Consider the following 15,763-nt stretch of genomic DNA (forward strand, 5'->3'; position numbering starts at 1 on the left):
CTATAATGTGTCAAGTGTTGCCATGCGGGGGCGTGGTTTGCCAGCCGAGAGAGATGGCCGCTTGAGCTGTGAGCTCCCGAGCCCTACCGAGCGACCTGCAAGCAATATCAGGCTGACACCTGATTTATCCATTTGGCACTGGTGTATTAGCCTTCCGCTTCACACCCATGATGACCAGGGGGAAAAGATCGGTCAAGAAGCAAGGGAAACTCGACTTCTTTGTGGAGAGACTCAGAGACCAAAATGGCGCGGGCTCACCTGCTTCCACGCGCTCCTCCAGCTCCGCGGAACATGTCTCACCAGCGTCTACTCCACCTCAGCAAAGAAACCTTCCTGCTTCCCATCCCTTATCCATATACCCCGAGTCGCCAGACGAATCTCACCTTACCAAGCCTGTGATGATATCACCGGACCGACGCAGCCCGCCGGAACACCAGGCCCGCGTGTTTGAATCCCCAAGTCAGAGCCCGCTAAAGCAGAAACCTCGTCTGCAGGAGGATGAGCTGACGCAAGCGGAGGTGACCGACCAGGTTACCCCTTCTCTGGCGAACTTCCCCACCACAGACGACCTTGCCACGGGCAACAGAAAGGGACTACTCCTTCTTCTCACCAACAGGCCAGTCATATTCCAGAATTGACATGTTTTTAACTAGCAGGTCAGTGATTGCTAACGTGATTTCTTCGTCCATCCACACGATCACATGGTCAGACCACGCCCCGATTTCCCTTTCTTTAAAAGAGTCCCATTTCGCCAAGCCGTATTCTCCTTGGCGTAACAACACATATGTCATTGAACACCCTCAACTTTCTCAGGAACTTAAAGCCGCATTGAAAGAGTTTTTCATGCTAAACGATGGTTCTGTTTCTAACCCCTCCACCCTATGGTGTGCCCACAAGGCCTATATTAGGGGAGTATTTACTAAAATAGGTAGTAGGATCCAGAGAGAACGTAGGGAAAAAATAGGTAAATTAACAAGTGAGATCCGGAGAATTGAGACCCTTAATAAAGCTTCTATATCCCCCTCCCACTCAGAGGACCTTAAGTCTCTTAGATCACAGGCCTCTTTCTACTACCAAGATAACAAAGCAGGGAAACTTTTAGCTAACCGTTTAAAAAGAAGAGCAGCTAAATCCAAGATCCCCTTCCTCTGGGACTCTTCATCTGGGAAAAAATTAACTTCCCCAACAGAAATAGCAGACGCCTTTGGGGATTTCTACGCCTCCCTCTATAACCTGTCCCCAAACAAGGTGGTCACACCACCACAACCAGAACAAATTGATGCATTCTTGAGCAGATTAGGTCTCCCACAGTTGACCACTGCACAACTACAATCCCTAAATGCCCCCCTGACAGTTGAAGAACTTCACACCATTGTTAAAAAAATTACCCCCAAATAAAGCTCCTGGTCCCGATGGCCTATATAATTCCTATTATAGGGCGTTCTTTGACCAGCTCTCCAGCTACATGCTACAATCCTTTAGATCTGCCAGAGAATTGGGTTCCTTCCCCAGAGAGATGCTCGAAGCTTTAATAGTGACCATTCCCAAACCTAATAAGCCAACAGATGACCCGAAACATTTCCGCCCCATATCCCTTCTAAACACAGATATAAAAATATTTGCCAGAATCCTATCAAATAGACTAGCCCCCCTTATCCCCTCGCTTATACATTCCGACCAGGTCGGCTTTGTTAAAGGCCGGCAAATTCAGGAAAACTCTAGAAGGGTCCTAAACATCCTCTCATATACACAGAAGAAAAAAAAAACAGCGCTTTTTGTGACGCTGGACGCCGAAAAAGCGTTTGACTGCATTTGCTGGTCCTTTTCCTTCACGGTTCTCTCTAAGATGGGAATATGTGGTCCTACATTAACCTCTATCCAAGCTCTTTATGCTGACCCCTCAGCCAGAGTATGGGTAAATGGGTCCCTGTCTAAATCATTTGCCATATCCAACGGGACCAGACAGGGATGCCCCTTCTCCCCCCTCATGTTCATTTTGTCTATTGAACCCCTCGCCCAAGCCCTGCGTTTAGACAGAAATGTATCGGGGATCCAGATAGCTGATCGCACCCATACGCTGAGCCTATATGCAGATGACGTAATACTCACACTCACTGACCCTTCATCCTCTCTATCCTCAGCCCTAGATACTATTGCCAAATTTGGCCAACTTTCCTATTATAAGCTAAACTCGGCTAAGTCCCAGGCCATGCCCCTGAACCTAGCCCCCGCTATTATTAAACCCCTCAAAGATAAATTCATGTTAGACTGGCAATCTGACCAAATCCAATATTTGGGCATAAATCTCACCTCCTCAACCCATAAGCTATATTTAGCTAATTACCCTCCTTTAATATCAAATTTGAAGAAAGATCTAGAGCAATATAACAAGTTTATAATTTTCTGGCTTGGCAGACTGGCTACGTTCCAGATGTTTGCTCTACCTAAACTTCTCTACCTTTTTAGAGTTCTCCCTATAAAGCTTCCAGTGTCTTATTTTTCTCAGTGCAATAAAATACTGAACTCCTTTCTCTGGCAAGGAAAGAAGCCCAGAATTGCTTCAAAAATTCTGCAGATCAGGAAACAATTAGGAGGTATCAGTTTACCAAATATCTATGATTATTACCTGGCGACACAAGTGACTCAGCTGGAGAGCTGGTGGAGGATAGACCTGTCCAAACAATGGACTCATATTGACTCCTCGGAAATCACAGGAGGTAATTGTAGAGCATTATTGATAGCTTCTCTAGAGAAGTCATTTATTAAACCAAGTTTATCCTTCCTGGCCTCTAATGCCCTAGATTGTTGGATTAAGTACCATACTCTCACGGTTAATGGAACTCTCCCTTCCCGGGGACATATCCCGCTAGTGGTACTGGATCATCTCATCCCGGACTTGGGAGTGGTGGCCTGGAGCAAATATGGTATCAAAGAAATTGCACAACTATTTCAAAAAGATAGTTTGGTTACCTTTGAAAGCCTTCATCATACCTTCAAAATTCCCAATGTAGACTTCTATAAATATCTTAGAATTAGGCATTACTTAGGGGAGAATCCATCCTTTCCTGCAATTAATAGACGAATATTGGAATTGTGGTCATCACCAAAACAGATAACCAAAACCCTTCGTCCCTTATATTCTCAGTTAAACCGCAAAGACACCTTCACTCTGTCCGCACCGCTGCTATCTTGGGAACAAGATCTAAAAGCGAAGATTACACCTTTACAATGGCAGTCTGCTTTTAAGTTTGTCTCAAAAAATATTACCTGTGTAACTCATTATGAATCATTTGTTAAAACCACACTAAGGTGGTATTTTACCCCTGAGAGGCTACATCTCATATACCCGTCAGTCTCCCCCCTTTGCTGGAGGAAATGCGGACACAAAGGCACGTTATTCCATATTCTATGGGATTGCCCAATGGTCAAACCCTTCTGGATAGAAGTCTTTGCCCTAATTGTACAGGTCCTGGGTCCACAACCAACTTTGTGCTCCTCCTTCCCCTCGCTAGCATTACTTATGATTGGAATTTCGGACATTCCTATTTCAGGTAGGGGTTTGGTTTGTCATATCCTCCTAGCAGCTAAACTAGCCATCACCTCAAAGTGGAAATCCCTCCACTCGCCCACGATAGTAGAAGTAATCCAAAGGGTTAACAGAACCTGCCTCTTTGAACAAATTATGGCTTCTGCATCTAGCAATGCCATCTGCAACACCACTAAATACGAAAAAACATGGAGTTTATGGAAATCCTCAAAACATATGTCCACCTCCTAATTTTTCTTTTTCTTTCATAGCTAAAGCAAGGTTTGAGGTACCTATAATCTATACCCTTTCTCCCCCCCCCCCCTCCTCCTTCCCCCCCCCCCCTTACTGGTGCACTTTGAGGAATTGCTGATGCCTTTTGTTTTATTATTTGTCATTTTGTCATTTTGTCATTTTGCTTTATTTATTGCTTTGATTCTTGTTCTTTTGAACTCCCCTGTTTGGGAGATTTAATTACAAGCATGCCGTGCTCACCTGCGTGTGTTGTGCAGCATTATTTTCCTATATGATATACTTCAATAAAAATTTATTGACTCTAAAGTGTTGCCATGCGGTGTTGAGCTGATCGGCCTGGGCCACACAGGAGAGCAGTTACTAAAGTACATGAAGTTGCAAACCTTCCACTGGCTGTCACCCGGCCGACTCTAATTAGGCAAGGTGGTCATTGATAAAGACTGCAACTTAGTAACAGTGCTAAACCTGGGGCAAATAACACAATAACACAGGATCCCTGCAGGGCGCATGTGATTAACCTAGTCATGCAACACTTTTTAAAATAGCACACTGGCTTGGTGGTGGAAATATCCAGGAGACTGTCCACACAGTTCAGCCATTCTTATGTGGCAAAGAATGCTCTCCTAGACTTGCAGCGACAGAACGGTCTGCTGTTACACCGCTAAATTCATGATTTGTCAATTTGCTGGAATTCATCATTGTACATGCTAGAGCATCTGTACAGGCAGAGGAAAGCCATGAATGATTTTGTCATGCACCAGACAGCCTCAGCAGGGAGCATCTGTTGCTTTAAGGTCAGGCAATGGCAGCTCATCTGAGACACCTGTCGGGTTACCTACATGCAGCAAAGGACAACAGCAGAAGAAGAACAGCTAATGCATCTTGCTGTCCGTCGTTGCAGACCTACAAGAAGAATCTCAAATGAAGGAGGAGCTGCTACTGGAGGACGAGTTGGAGGTGGAGGGTGATGATGATGACGGCGACATCTGCCACAACACCCAACCGACTCAGTGGGGGACAGAGCCCAAAACAACTGGCTCCTCAGACACATTGGCTAGAATAGAGAGCTGCGCTTGCTTATACAGTAAGAGAAGGATCGTTGACAGCAAGCAGTCTGATGACTACTGGATAGCTATGTTTTTAAACCCTCGCTATCAAAGCAAAATGACGGAAACACTCGGCCGGTTCTAACCGAACCAAAATGTTCACGTACTTGCTCAAAAAGTGATCTGATTGTTTTCCCAATATAAAACTTTTTAAATTCACAGACTATAGCGTAAACTACATAAGGTGTACGACAAGTGATGAACTCCCTCACTTTGTATACAACTCCTCCCAAATGGAGAATCTTACTCTGTGAGTTGCGGGGACAAAAGGAGCAAGTCCCACATTTATAATCACCTACTGGCCTATTACTTTGTAGCCAATCCACTCATTTAGATTGTTTAACCAGGCTATGGACAAGTTTGTCCTTGAGGGTGTGACATCTCTTAAAGGTAACTTACGGCCTCTTTGATGTCAAGTCCCCCAGACTAGAGTCGCCCTTCAGTAGGTCCCAATTATTCATGACTGCCTGTTTCACTATGTCAGCAGCCGGACTAAACTTAAAAGCAAAGGCAAACCTATCACTGTCACGTTCTCTGACTCGATCGGCCAGCAGGTCGTTGCGAGTGAAATTGCCCACTCGATGCATCGCTGCAAGGACTTCCCTCTGCGGGTAGCCCCTCTCTAGAAGTCAATCCTTCAACTGATGGGCTTGGCGAAAGTACCCACTGTCGGTGCTATTAATTCTGCGGAGCCAGATGAACTGTCCAAAGGGGACCGCATCCTGGACCGCAGCAAGATGAAAACTGGTTTGGTGGAGCAGCGAATTGGTGGCGGTAGACTTGCGGTAGCCAGTAGTGGACAAACTACCATCCACTGCGGTGAGCCGTACGTCTAATACGTCGAGCAAGTCACCACCAAAGTTCAAAGTGAACTTTATATTCATCTGGTTAATGTCATTAAGATGCCGTACGAACAACTGGCACTCCTCTTCGCTGCCCGACCAGACCAGAAACACGTCATCAACATAGCGCAGGAACAAGTGGATGTATCTCAGAAAGGGGTTATCCACGGAGAAGACGTAGGTCTCTTCGAATACCGCCAGGTATAGGTTAGCGAACGTGCACGACACGGGCGTGCCCATCGCTGTACCCAATACCTGACGGTACCATTGTCGGTCAAAATGAAATACATTGTTGGTAAGTATCAAATCCAGGGCATCCTGGATGAATTTACAAAAGACTGCACTTTTGTTAGACCGATTCAAGACTACCTAGATGGCCGGTAACCCTAAATTATGGGGTATCCTAGTATAGAGGCTTTCAACATCTAAGGACACAAGGTGGAATTCCTCCCGCCACTCAAAGTGATTGAGGGCTCGGAGGAAGTCCCCGGTGTCCTTCTGTCTGCCAACATGTACCATATGGCTTCTGCTGCTACCAACTCAGCTGCTACTTCTCACTGATAATCTGCTACTTACATCATTATTAACCCTACGGTTTCGTTGCTACTACCACTACTAATACTACTTCTACCACTACTGTTACCCATAGACAGCCAACCTATTGTCTTGTACAGTACGTTCCATGCTATGCTGCTTCTGTTGCTGCTACTATTGCGACCACGTGCCTGTAATACCCTACCCTTTCCACATCCAGATGGCACTGCTCCCAATTAAAAGGGAGAATTTAAAGAGGACCTTTCACCTGGCAAAAAATTGTGAACTAAGTGTCATGATCTGCACAGCGGCGCCCAGGGATCTCACTGCACTTACTATTATTCCTGGGTGACGCTCCGTTCTCCTGCTATGCCCTCCGATATGTTCGGTCACTTGGTTATAGTAGGCGGAGACTTAGGGGACTTAGTTATAGTAGGAGGAGACTGCCCTTGTTCTCCTGGACGTCTCCTTCTCCCAGGCTGTAGGTTTTTTCTCCCAGGCTGTGAGCTCTGCGCTGCGATTGTCCAGCGCTACAGCCTAGGAGAAGGAAACGCCCAGGAGAACAAGGGCAGTCTCTCCTACTATAACCAAGTGACCGAAGATACCGGAGGGCATAGCAGGAGAACGGAGCGGCGCCCAGGGATAATAGTAAGTGCAGTGAGATCCCTGGGTGCCGCTGTATATATCATGATACTTAGTTCACAATTTTTTTCCCGATGAAAGGTCCTCTTTAAACCACATATTCTTCTGACAATTAACACAATTAAATTGTTATATGTGTAGCCATTCTGACTTCATTCAGGCCTAAATTTTGGATGCTTGGTCTCCCAACAATCCAGTGTTTTTTTTAATCCCATAACACATGTTATGGGATAAAAAATACATCATCTGCCCCTGATAAGGGACAATTTTTGGAAGTTTTGGAATATGAAAAAGCATGAGACATGTGGCAAAGTCACTTTGGTTAGTGTAAAAATCCATCCAGAACGTTTTAAAAGAAATTCTACAAACCTGAACAGAACTAGTTCTCAAAAGCGTTGCTCATCTCTAATATACACCAAAATATCCAGTGGATAATGCATGGCATCTGGTGAATTGCACTTATCCAGGTTTGAGATAAGGATATGCTTTAATACAGCAATGACATCACTATGTTAAGGAAAAATAATTTACTGGTATTTATTGTCTCCATATCCGAAGGAAACGGCTAAAAGTAAATTGGCTCCTCAAATGGATGGGTAAACATCAGATAGAAATATTCCAGTGTGAAATGATGGCTCCCAGTGTGAATCCACGGTCTACTACTTCTGTTCCTGGGCCCCTGGATCATCATCTGTTGTCAGTATCTGGTTCTCCTGTATTTCTCATCATTATTGATCTCTTGTTATTTCACTTTTAGCTCAATCAATATATAAGAAGAGTTCATTTTACAACTTCTGGTGGAGAATCCATTCACCTTGATGAGAAAGGAAATTTTCCACCAAGATTTGATCTGGTGAATTACAATGTGTACGCTAACAGTACTGTGGGGACACAAACGGTGGGACATCTCCATGAAGACAATGGTCGTCTACAGTTTTCTATAAATGACAGTTCTATAGTATGGGATCCACGATTTTTGATGGTAAATTTTACATAAGATATGTTCTTTATCATAGAGAGCTATAAATGATTTTTTTTGTCAAAACTTTTACTTACAAATCATTCTCTGTTTTTAACTCAAGAAGCAATGTGATGTAAAGATCGGGTGGTGGTAAGTGGTGGTAATGAACATTGTCCGCCTGTGACTCTTCATTCCAGACACCGCAATCCACCTGTAGTGAGAGTTGTCTTCCCGGATACAGGAAAGTCCCACTGGAAGGAAAACAGAAATGCTGCTACTACTGTACTCCCTGTGCAGAAGGCGAGATCTCCAACCAGACAGGTGAGGGATGGATAATCATTGGGTCCAAACTATTTGTCTAGCTGTTCAAAAAATCCCCACTTTTCAGTAGAGTAGCCTGTATTGCAGCAGATTGTTTGTTCTGATTTTCCATCTACTTGCTAAGGCCGCTTTCACACAGTGAAAAAAAGACTAGAAAGATGATAAAGATAATCTACACGTGCCAAATTAATTTAGAAATAAGTAGAACCTAACGTGCTTTATTAAAACAATACCTTTATTATTAACTGGGTTATGGAGCAAAAAATTGTTTGCTCAAGTGATATCCTATATATAAGAGATAGATACTCTAAAAATACTCCTACTATAGATAGGATAGTCATTAGATAGGATATTTTTTTAGAGTATCTATCTCTTATATATAGGATATCACTTGAGCAAACAATTTTTTGCTCCATAACCCAGTTAATAATAAAGGTATTGTTTTAATAAAACACGTTAGGTTCTACCGCTTTCACACAGTGTTTGATCAGTGATTTCCACCAGTGACTAAGCCAAAAGAGTATTAAGGGCAGCTCTGACTTTTTTTTTAAGTTCACTCTTAGGCTACTTTCAGACTAGCGTTTCTATATTACCATATTGAGATCCATCATAGGGTCTCAATACTGGAAAAAAAACGCTTCAGTTTTGTCTCCATTTATTGTCTCCATTTATTGTCAATGGGGACAAAACGCAACTGAACAGAACGGAATGCTCCAAAATACATTCCGTTCCGTTCTCATACCGGAGAGAAAACCGCAGCATGCTGCAGTTTGCTTCCCATCCTGGGATTCGAGCAAAACTAATGCGTCATGAACCACAATGAAAGTCAATGGGGGACGGATCCGTTTTCTCTGACACAATCGAAAACGGATCCGTCTCCCATTGACTTTCAATGGAGTTCATGACGGATCCGTCTTGGGTATGTTAAAGATAAAACAACTGGATCCGTTTATCAGTAACAGAAGCGTTTTTGCTGAACCCTGCCGGATCCAGCAAAAACGCTAGTGTGAAAGTAGCCTTAGCTTTAAATGAAGAATTCAAATGCAAACAGATCAGTACAGTTGTTAGCATGCAGCGGACTGGCAGTGCACTTTCTCGGATGTTACAGGTCTCATGGCTGCACAAGTCATTTATACGGCAAAGAGTCTCTTTAGCAATCTTCCATCACTTCACTAGCTGACTCTGACATAAGCATCCAGATGTAGGGTGCATGAGTATATTTTACACAATACAATGCAACCAAAAGTATGGTCCACTCATGGCAGGCAAACTCTTTTGTACCTGTTTGAACAGGTTGCTGTAGTTCAAGATCACATGCACAAAATCAACCATAGGATGTGACGATTGTTCTGCAGATGTTCAATCTGCTTAAAAGGGTTATTCAGGCCGTGACGGGGACGAGCCTCCCTAGTGCCTCCCGCGAAAAGGAGATGCAGGGGCGGTCGTGCGGGGATCAGGAGCGACGCGGTGTGTAACATATCACCAAATGTAATATAAATATGTGAATGAAAAATATATATCATAACTAGAGATGAGCGAATTTCTTCAAAATTCGATTTGGCTGTTTCGCCAAAATTATTATAATTTTTTTTAATTACTTCGTCACTGAATGCATTTTTTTGCAAATAGAGGGTGCAATGACAGGGAGCTGCGATAGTGCCGACCCCATCATTGTACCCCTCAGATGCCGCGTTCATACATGATCGCGGCATCTGAGTTTAAAAACTGTTTAAAATTAACAATAAAAAAAGATCACATAAAACCGGCCGCCGCCATCTTGCTTGAAGATCTCGTGCGGCGCGAGATTACATTATCACGCCGGTAATGATGTAATCTCACGCCACACGGGATTTCGGCTGAGATCTTCAAGCAAGATGGAGGCTGGAGGCCCGTCGCAAGCAAATGGAGGCGGTAAGTTCGAATTTTTTTTTTTTTGTACTATTTCAGGATAAATCGATTTGCTGACATGAAGCACGAGGAAATTCGGCTTCTAGGCAAATCGAATTTATCCTGAAATTCGGAACAAATTCCACTTTGTGGGATTCGATTCGCTCATCTCTAATCATAACTGGTTTGGTAATCCTCTCAAAATATAGTGTATGCTTATTTGGAGTAAGGAACCCCCGGAGGACTCATTCACCAGGATTCAACAAGAGTTATATAAGTAAAAGTTGATTACTTACAAAAATAGTTTAGGAAAAGTCTTAGGCTATTGTCCATGCATGAAATGAATGTTCTTAAAATATAATTGTTGAAGGGTAGGAATTTCTCAGGCTCTATTTGTCTTCATCTTCTTCAGCAACAACCCCCAACAGACGTGAGAGTGTGAAGACGACCCCCTTGTCTGTCTCTGTCAATCAATTATACCATAGATACAGACGTGTCTTACACATGTATGTGCTTCTACATTGTCATATATGGAGACTTCAAATATAGGTCTTGACGTTCCTATACAGACCTCCCATTGCCAAGTGTATTACTATAGATGGTGTCAGTGTGTAGTGTAATACATCCTTTATATTATATATCAATTAATATTATATCACATATTATTTAACAGGGTGCCAGGGAGCAAGGTAATTATAATCTATATGAGGGGCCCAGGCATTGGGGTGAATGATTTATACTTTGGATAACCCCTTTAAATGTGTATCCAGGCATGGGAGGCTAACCCCTAGATACTGTACATGTGCCATTCCTGGTCCAGGACAGGCTGTTAGTATTACACTGTTGCATCTGTTCGGGTTGGTGTCCAGACTAAGACTGACTAGAATATTCTTTCTTCTTCTAGATATATACACTCATCTAAAGAATTATTAGGAACACCATACTAATACGGTGTTGGACCCCCTTTTGCCTTCAGAACTGCCTTGATTCTATATGACATTGATTCAACAAGGTGCTGATAGCATTCTTTAGAAATGTTGGCCCATATTGATAGGATAGCATCTTGCAGTTGATGGAGATTTGAGGAATGCACATCCAGGGCACGAAGCTTCCGTTCCACCACATCCCAAAGATGCTCTATTGGGTTGAGATCTGGTGACTGTGGGGGCCATTTTAGTACAGTGAACTCATTGTCATGTTCAAGAAACCAATTTGAAATTATTCGAGCTTTGTGACATGGTGCATTATCCTGCTGGAAGTAGCCATCAGAGGATGGATACATGTTCTCATTCTGTTGACGCCAAATTCGGACTCTACCATTTGAATGTCTCAACAGAAATCGAGACTCATCAGACCAGGCAACATTTTTCCAGTCTTCAACAGTCCAATTTTGGTGAGCTCGTGCAAATTGTAGCCTCTTTTTACTATTTGTAGTGGAGATAAGTGGTACCCGGTGGGGTCTTCTGCTGTTGGAGCCCATCCGCCTCAAGGTTGTGCGTGTTGTGGCTTCACAAATGCTTTGCTGCATACCTCGGTTGTAACGAGTGGTTATTTCAGTCAACGTTGCTCTTCTATCAGCTTGAATCAGTCGGCCCATTCTCCTCTGACCTCTAGCATCCACAAGGCATTTTTGCCCACAGGACTGCCGCATACTTGATGTTTTTCCCTTTTCACACCATTCTTTGTAAACCCTAGAAATGGTTGTGCGTGAAAATCCCAGTTACTGAGCAGATTGTGAAATACTCAGACCGGCCCGTCTGGCACCAACAACCATGCCACGCTCAAAATGGCTTAAATCACCTTTCTTTCCCATTCTGACATTCATTTTGGAGTTCAGGAGATTGTCTTGACCAGGACCACCCCCCTAAATGCATTGAAGCAACTGCCATGTGATTGGTTGACTAGATAATTGCATTAATGAGAAATAGAACAGGTGTTCCTAATAATTCTTTAGGTGAGTGTATATATTTATTAGTGAGATCGACTCCATCTAGAGGTGGCTGTGAATATGGCCAATTAATACCTTCTGCAGATACAGTACATACAGTAAAAGCATATACAGTCTGGTAATCCTTCTATTCACACTTTGCGGTGTAATAAGAGTCCGGAGCAGGATGCTGCAAAAACCCGACCGTGTGGCTGAACTCATAGATGACGCAGATTTATCTGTAATATGACAACAGTTTTGCAAAGCTTTAAGACTACAATAAAAATTCTTGCTAATTTGAAATCTTGTTCACACTTAAACTTTATTGCAATTCATAATGTTCATGTTTGATTGTATTGTTTAAGCGATTTAACCTCTTCCTGACCTCCGCCTTACATGTACAGTGGAAATCGGGTGTTTAAGAATAGCGCTCACTGCTGTTATAAACAGCAGTTACCAGTCTGTGGCATGGTCTAATAGGCAGACACTGATGTCAGGACTGGGGGCTTATGTTAGGTGCCCCAGTTACCATGCTAATGCATTAAAACCCTGTGATCATGTTCGAAAGTAGACAGAGGAAAGGTCCTCTCACTGTAAACCACTTGAATGGAGGGGTTCAGGATAGAGAGTAAAAGCATTTTTATTATTTATAATACCTTTCCTAAAATGTAATAAAAAAAGAACTCAGATTTTCCTTTTAACTTTTATTTTGTAGTTGATGAATTACACACATTTCCAATATCTTATTTTCTTTTATTCAGATATGGAGAGATGCTCGGAGTGTCCTGAAGACCAGTGGTCTAATGAGAGAAGAGACACCTGTATCCCGCGACCACTTGACTTCCTTTCATATGAAGATACCTTGGGATTATCTCTCATTATTATCAATCTCTTCTTCTGTTCTGTGACGGTCATTGTGTTGGGGATATTTATAAAGCACAAAAACACTTCAATTGTGAAAGCCAATAACCAGAACCTGAGCTATATCCTGCTCCTGTCTCTGTTCTTCTCATTTCTATGTCCTCTCTTATTCATTGGACGTCCCACAAGGATGTCATGTCTACTACGACAGGTTACTTTTGGGATTATTTTTAGTCTTGCAGTTTCTTCCATTTTAGCTAAAACAGTCACTGTAGTCTTGGCTTTTCATGCCATCCAACCAGGCAGGACACTGAGGCAGTGGTTGGGGAGACATCTGGCCACATCATTACTCATTACTGGTACAATAGGAGAGGTTATGATCTGTGTCTTCTGGTTGTGTTTTTCTCCACCATTCCCAGATTATAACACTGAGATAGAGGTTGGAAAAATAATCTTACAATGTAATGAGGGATCTGCCAATTCTTTCTACTTGTCCATTGGCTACATTGCATTCCTGTCCATGTTGAGCTTTACTGTAGCCTTCTTGGCCAGGAAACTTCCAGACATCTTCAATGAGGCTCAGTATATCACCTTCAGCATGCTGGTGTTCTGCAGTGTGTGGATCTCCTTCATCCCAGCCTACCTCAGCACCAAGGGGAAATACATGGTAGCTGTGGAGATCTTCTCTATCTCATCTTCCAGTGCTGGACTTCTTGGCTGTATCTTCATTCCCAAATGTTACATTATTTTAATGAGACCAGAAATGAACATAAAGTCCAATCTAATTTTTATGCAACAATATCAATGATCAAATATGTTAGTTTTAGCCCATAGAATTAGCCAGTCTTCCTTCCTTGCCTTTATCTTCTGTGACCAGAGTCATTGTTCTAGCTTTTCTCTTTCATATCAAATTGAAAGTTTAAATTACCGTTTAGTCATAAATTAAGAACAGAAAGTTTTCTATCACTCAAAATACCACACTGGAACCAACGGTTCCTACATTTAAGAACTCAATGGACTTTCCAATAGTTAAGATATTTGCCTAGTGTTAAAGCCAACCATTTCATTTACATATAAAACAAGTTTCATTTAATAAATTGCTTACACTTCACTGTGTCAGAAAGCATGTTGAAGTTTCTATATGTTGTTCAATACTTGAAAGCAAATTCTTTCTTTCAAGTATCACTTTATTGAGTCTTCAAATGACATATTCACATTCTTAACAGGAAAACAGAATACTTACCCGGTGCCCTCTTTCTCATCTTTTCAGCTGCAGATCCCCCATTTCCTGTGCAACATTTCTGCCACTCAAGATGGTTGCACCACTTCTCAGACTACCTAGTGCAAATTGTACATTCGGTCGTCTCAGACACTTTCTGCTGCCCTCGGATTGGGCATCACCAACCTAATGAGACATAAGAGGAGTTCAGGATCTGCAGCTGAAAGAATGAACAGAAGGTCTCCAGGTCATCAAGTGTTCTGTTGGTTTCCCACTTAATGTGATTTTTTTTTCTTGAACTGGAGGCTCACTATGGTTAAACAGAGATAAAAAAGAGGGGCAAAGGAAGAATTTATCATAGGTCTGTGTTTTACGCTGGTCTATGATATCCCCTGCACTGCTGGAGGATGCACCCAAATTAAGACGAGGTGTATCATAAATTAGGAGCATACTCCGGCAGCCCTTGAAAACTGGCATAAAGGAAGGTAAATTAATTGGTCCTGCTGGTAAGTATCTTCTACTGCCTTTTGAGGAAAGTGACAGGGATACTGTAAAAATGCCACTCACACCTAGATTTAGGATCAATGGAATTTATTTTATATTTACATGTGGATACAGTATATGTATCCCTTTCAGGACCAGGCCATTATCTGTTTTTGCGCTTCCATTTTTACTCCCTGCCTTACTGGTGCCATATTTTTCTGTTCACATAGCCATCGTAGGGCTTTTTCTTTTGGCAGAAAAAAATTGTACTTTGTAATGGCACCATTTAACCCTCTCGCTACCATGCACGGGGTCTTTAAACATGGGTCCCACTCGCGTGTGCAGCGGTCGCCATAGCTGACGGGTCTCTGCTGTTTAAAATAGTAAGCCAGCGGCTGATGTCTGCGACTGGCAATAATGCCGATTTTGGTCATTACAGCCTTTACACTGCGTGCAGAATTATTAGGCAAATGAGTATTTTGACCACATCATCCTCTTTATGCATGTTGTCTTACTCCAAGCTGTATAGGCTCGAAAGCCTACTACCAATTAAGCATATTAGGTGATGTGCATCTCTGTAATGAGAAGGGGTGTGGTCTAATGACATCAACACCCTATATTAGGTGTGCATAATTATCAGGCAACTCCCTTTCCTTTGGCAAAATGCGTCAAAAGAAGGACTTGACAGGCTCAGAAAAGTCAAAAATAGTGAGATATCTTGCAGAGGGATGCAGCACTCTTAAAATTGCAAAGCTTCTGAAGCGTGATCATCGAACAATCAAGCGTTTCATTCAAAATAGTCAACAGGGTCGCAAGAAGCGTGTGGAAAAACCAAGGCGCAAAATAACTGCCCATGAACTGAGAAAAGTCAAGCGTGCAGCTGCCAAGATGCCACTTGCCACCAGTTTGGCCATATTTCAGAGCTGCAACATCACTGGAGTGCCCAAAAGCACAAGGTGTGCAATACTCAGAGACATGGCCAAGGTAAGAAAGGCTGAAAGACGACCACCACTGAACAAGACACACAAGCTGAAACGTCAAGACTGGGCCAAGAAATATCTCAAGACTGATTTTTCTAAGGTTTTATGGACTGATAAAATGAGAGTGAGTCTTGATGGGCCAGATGGATGGGCCCGTGGCTGGATTGGTAAAGGGCAGAGAGCTCTAGTCCGACTCAGACGCCAGCAAGGTGGAGGTGG

General features: G+C 42.8%; 1 protein-coding gene across 1 annotated transcript; it reads left to right on the forward strand.

The window, feature by feature from the left end:
- Positions 1-6,008: 6,008 nt before the first annotated feature.
- Positions 6,009-13,670, forward strand: LOC120998921 (vomeronasal type-2 receptor 26-like). The gene is made up of 5 exons (XM_040429799.1): positions 6,009-6,109; positions 7,464-7,620; positions 7,663-7,887; positions 8,064-8,187; positions 12,763-13,670. Exons 1-5 carry the CDS (start codon positions 6,009-6,011, stop codon positions 13,668-13,670), a joined length of 1,515 nt encoding a protein of 504 aa, XP_040285733.1.
- Positions 13,671-15,763: the final 2,093 nt, after the last annotated feature.

The sequence above is a fragment of the Bufo bufo genome, chromosome 4 (genome assembly GCF_905171765.1).
Source record: "Bufo bufo chromosome 4, aBufBuf1.1, whole genome shotgun sequence".
Lineage (NCBI taxonomy): Eukaryota > Metazoa > Chordata > Amphibia > Anura > Bufonidae > Bufo > Bufo bufo.

Coding starts and splice junctions, on each gene's coding strand:
- LOC120998921 (XM_040429799.1), top strand. CDS start 6,009: ATGAAATACATTGTTGGTAAGTATCAAATCCAGGGCATCCTGGATGAA. Junction 7,621..7,662: donor TGTCAGTATCTGGTTCTCCT/GTATTTCTCATC, acceptor TTTCACTTTTAG/CTCAATCAATATATAAGAAG. Junction 8,188..12,762: donor CGAGATCTCCAACCAGACAG/GTGAGGGATGGA, acceptor TCTTTTATTCAG/ATATGGAGAGATGCTCGGAG.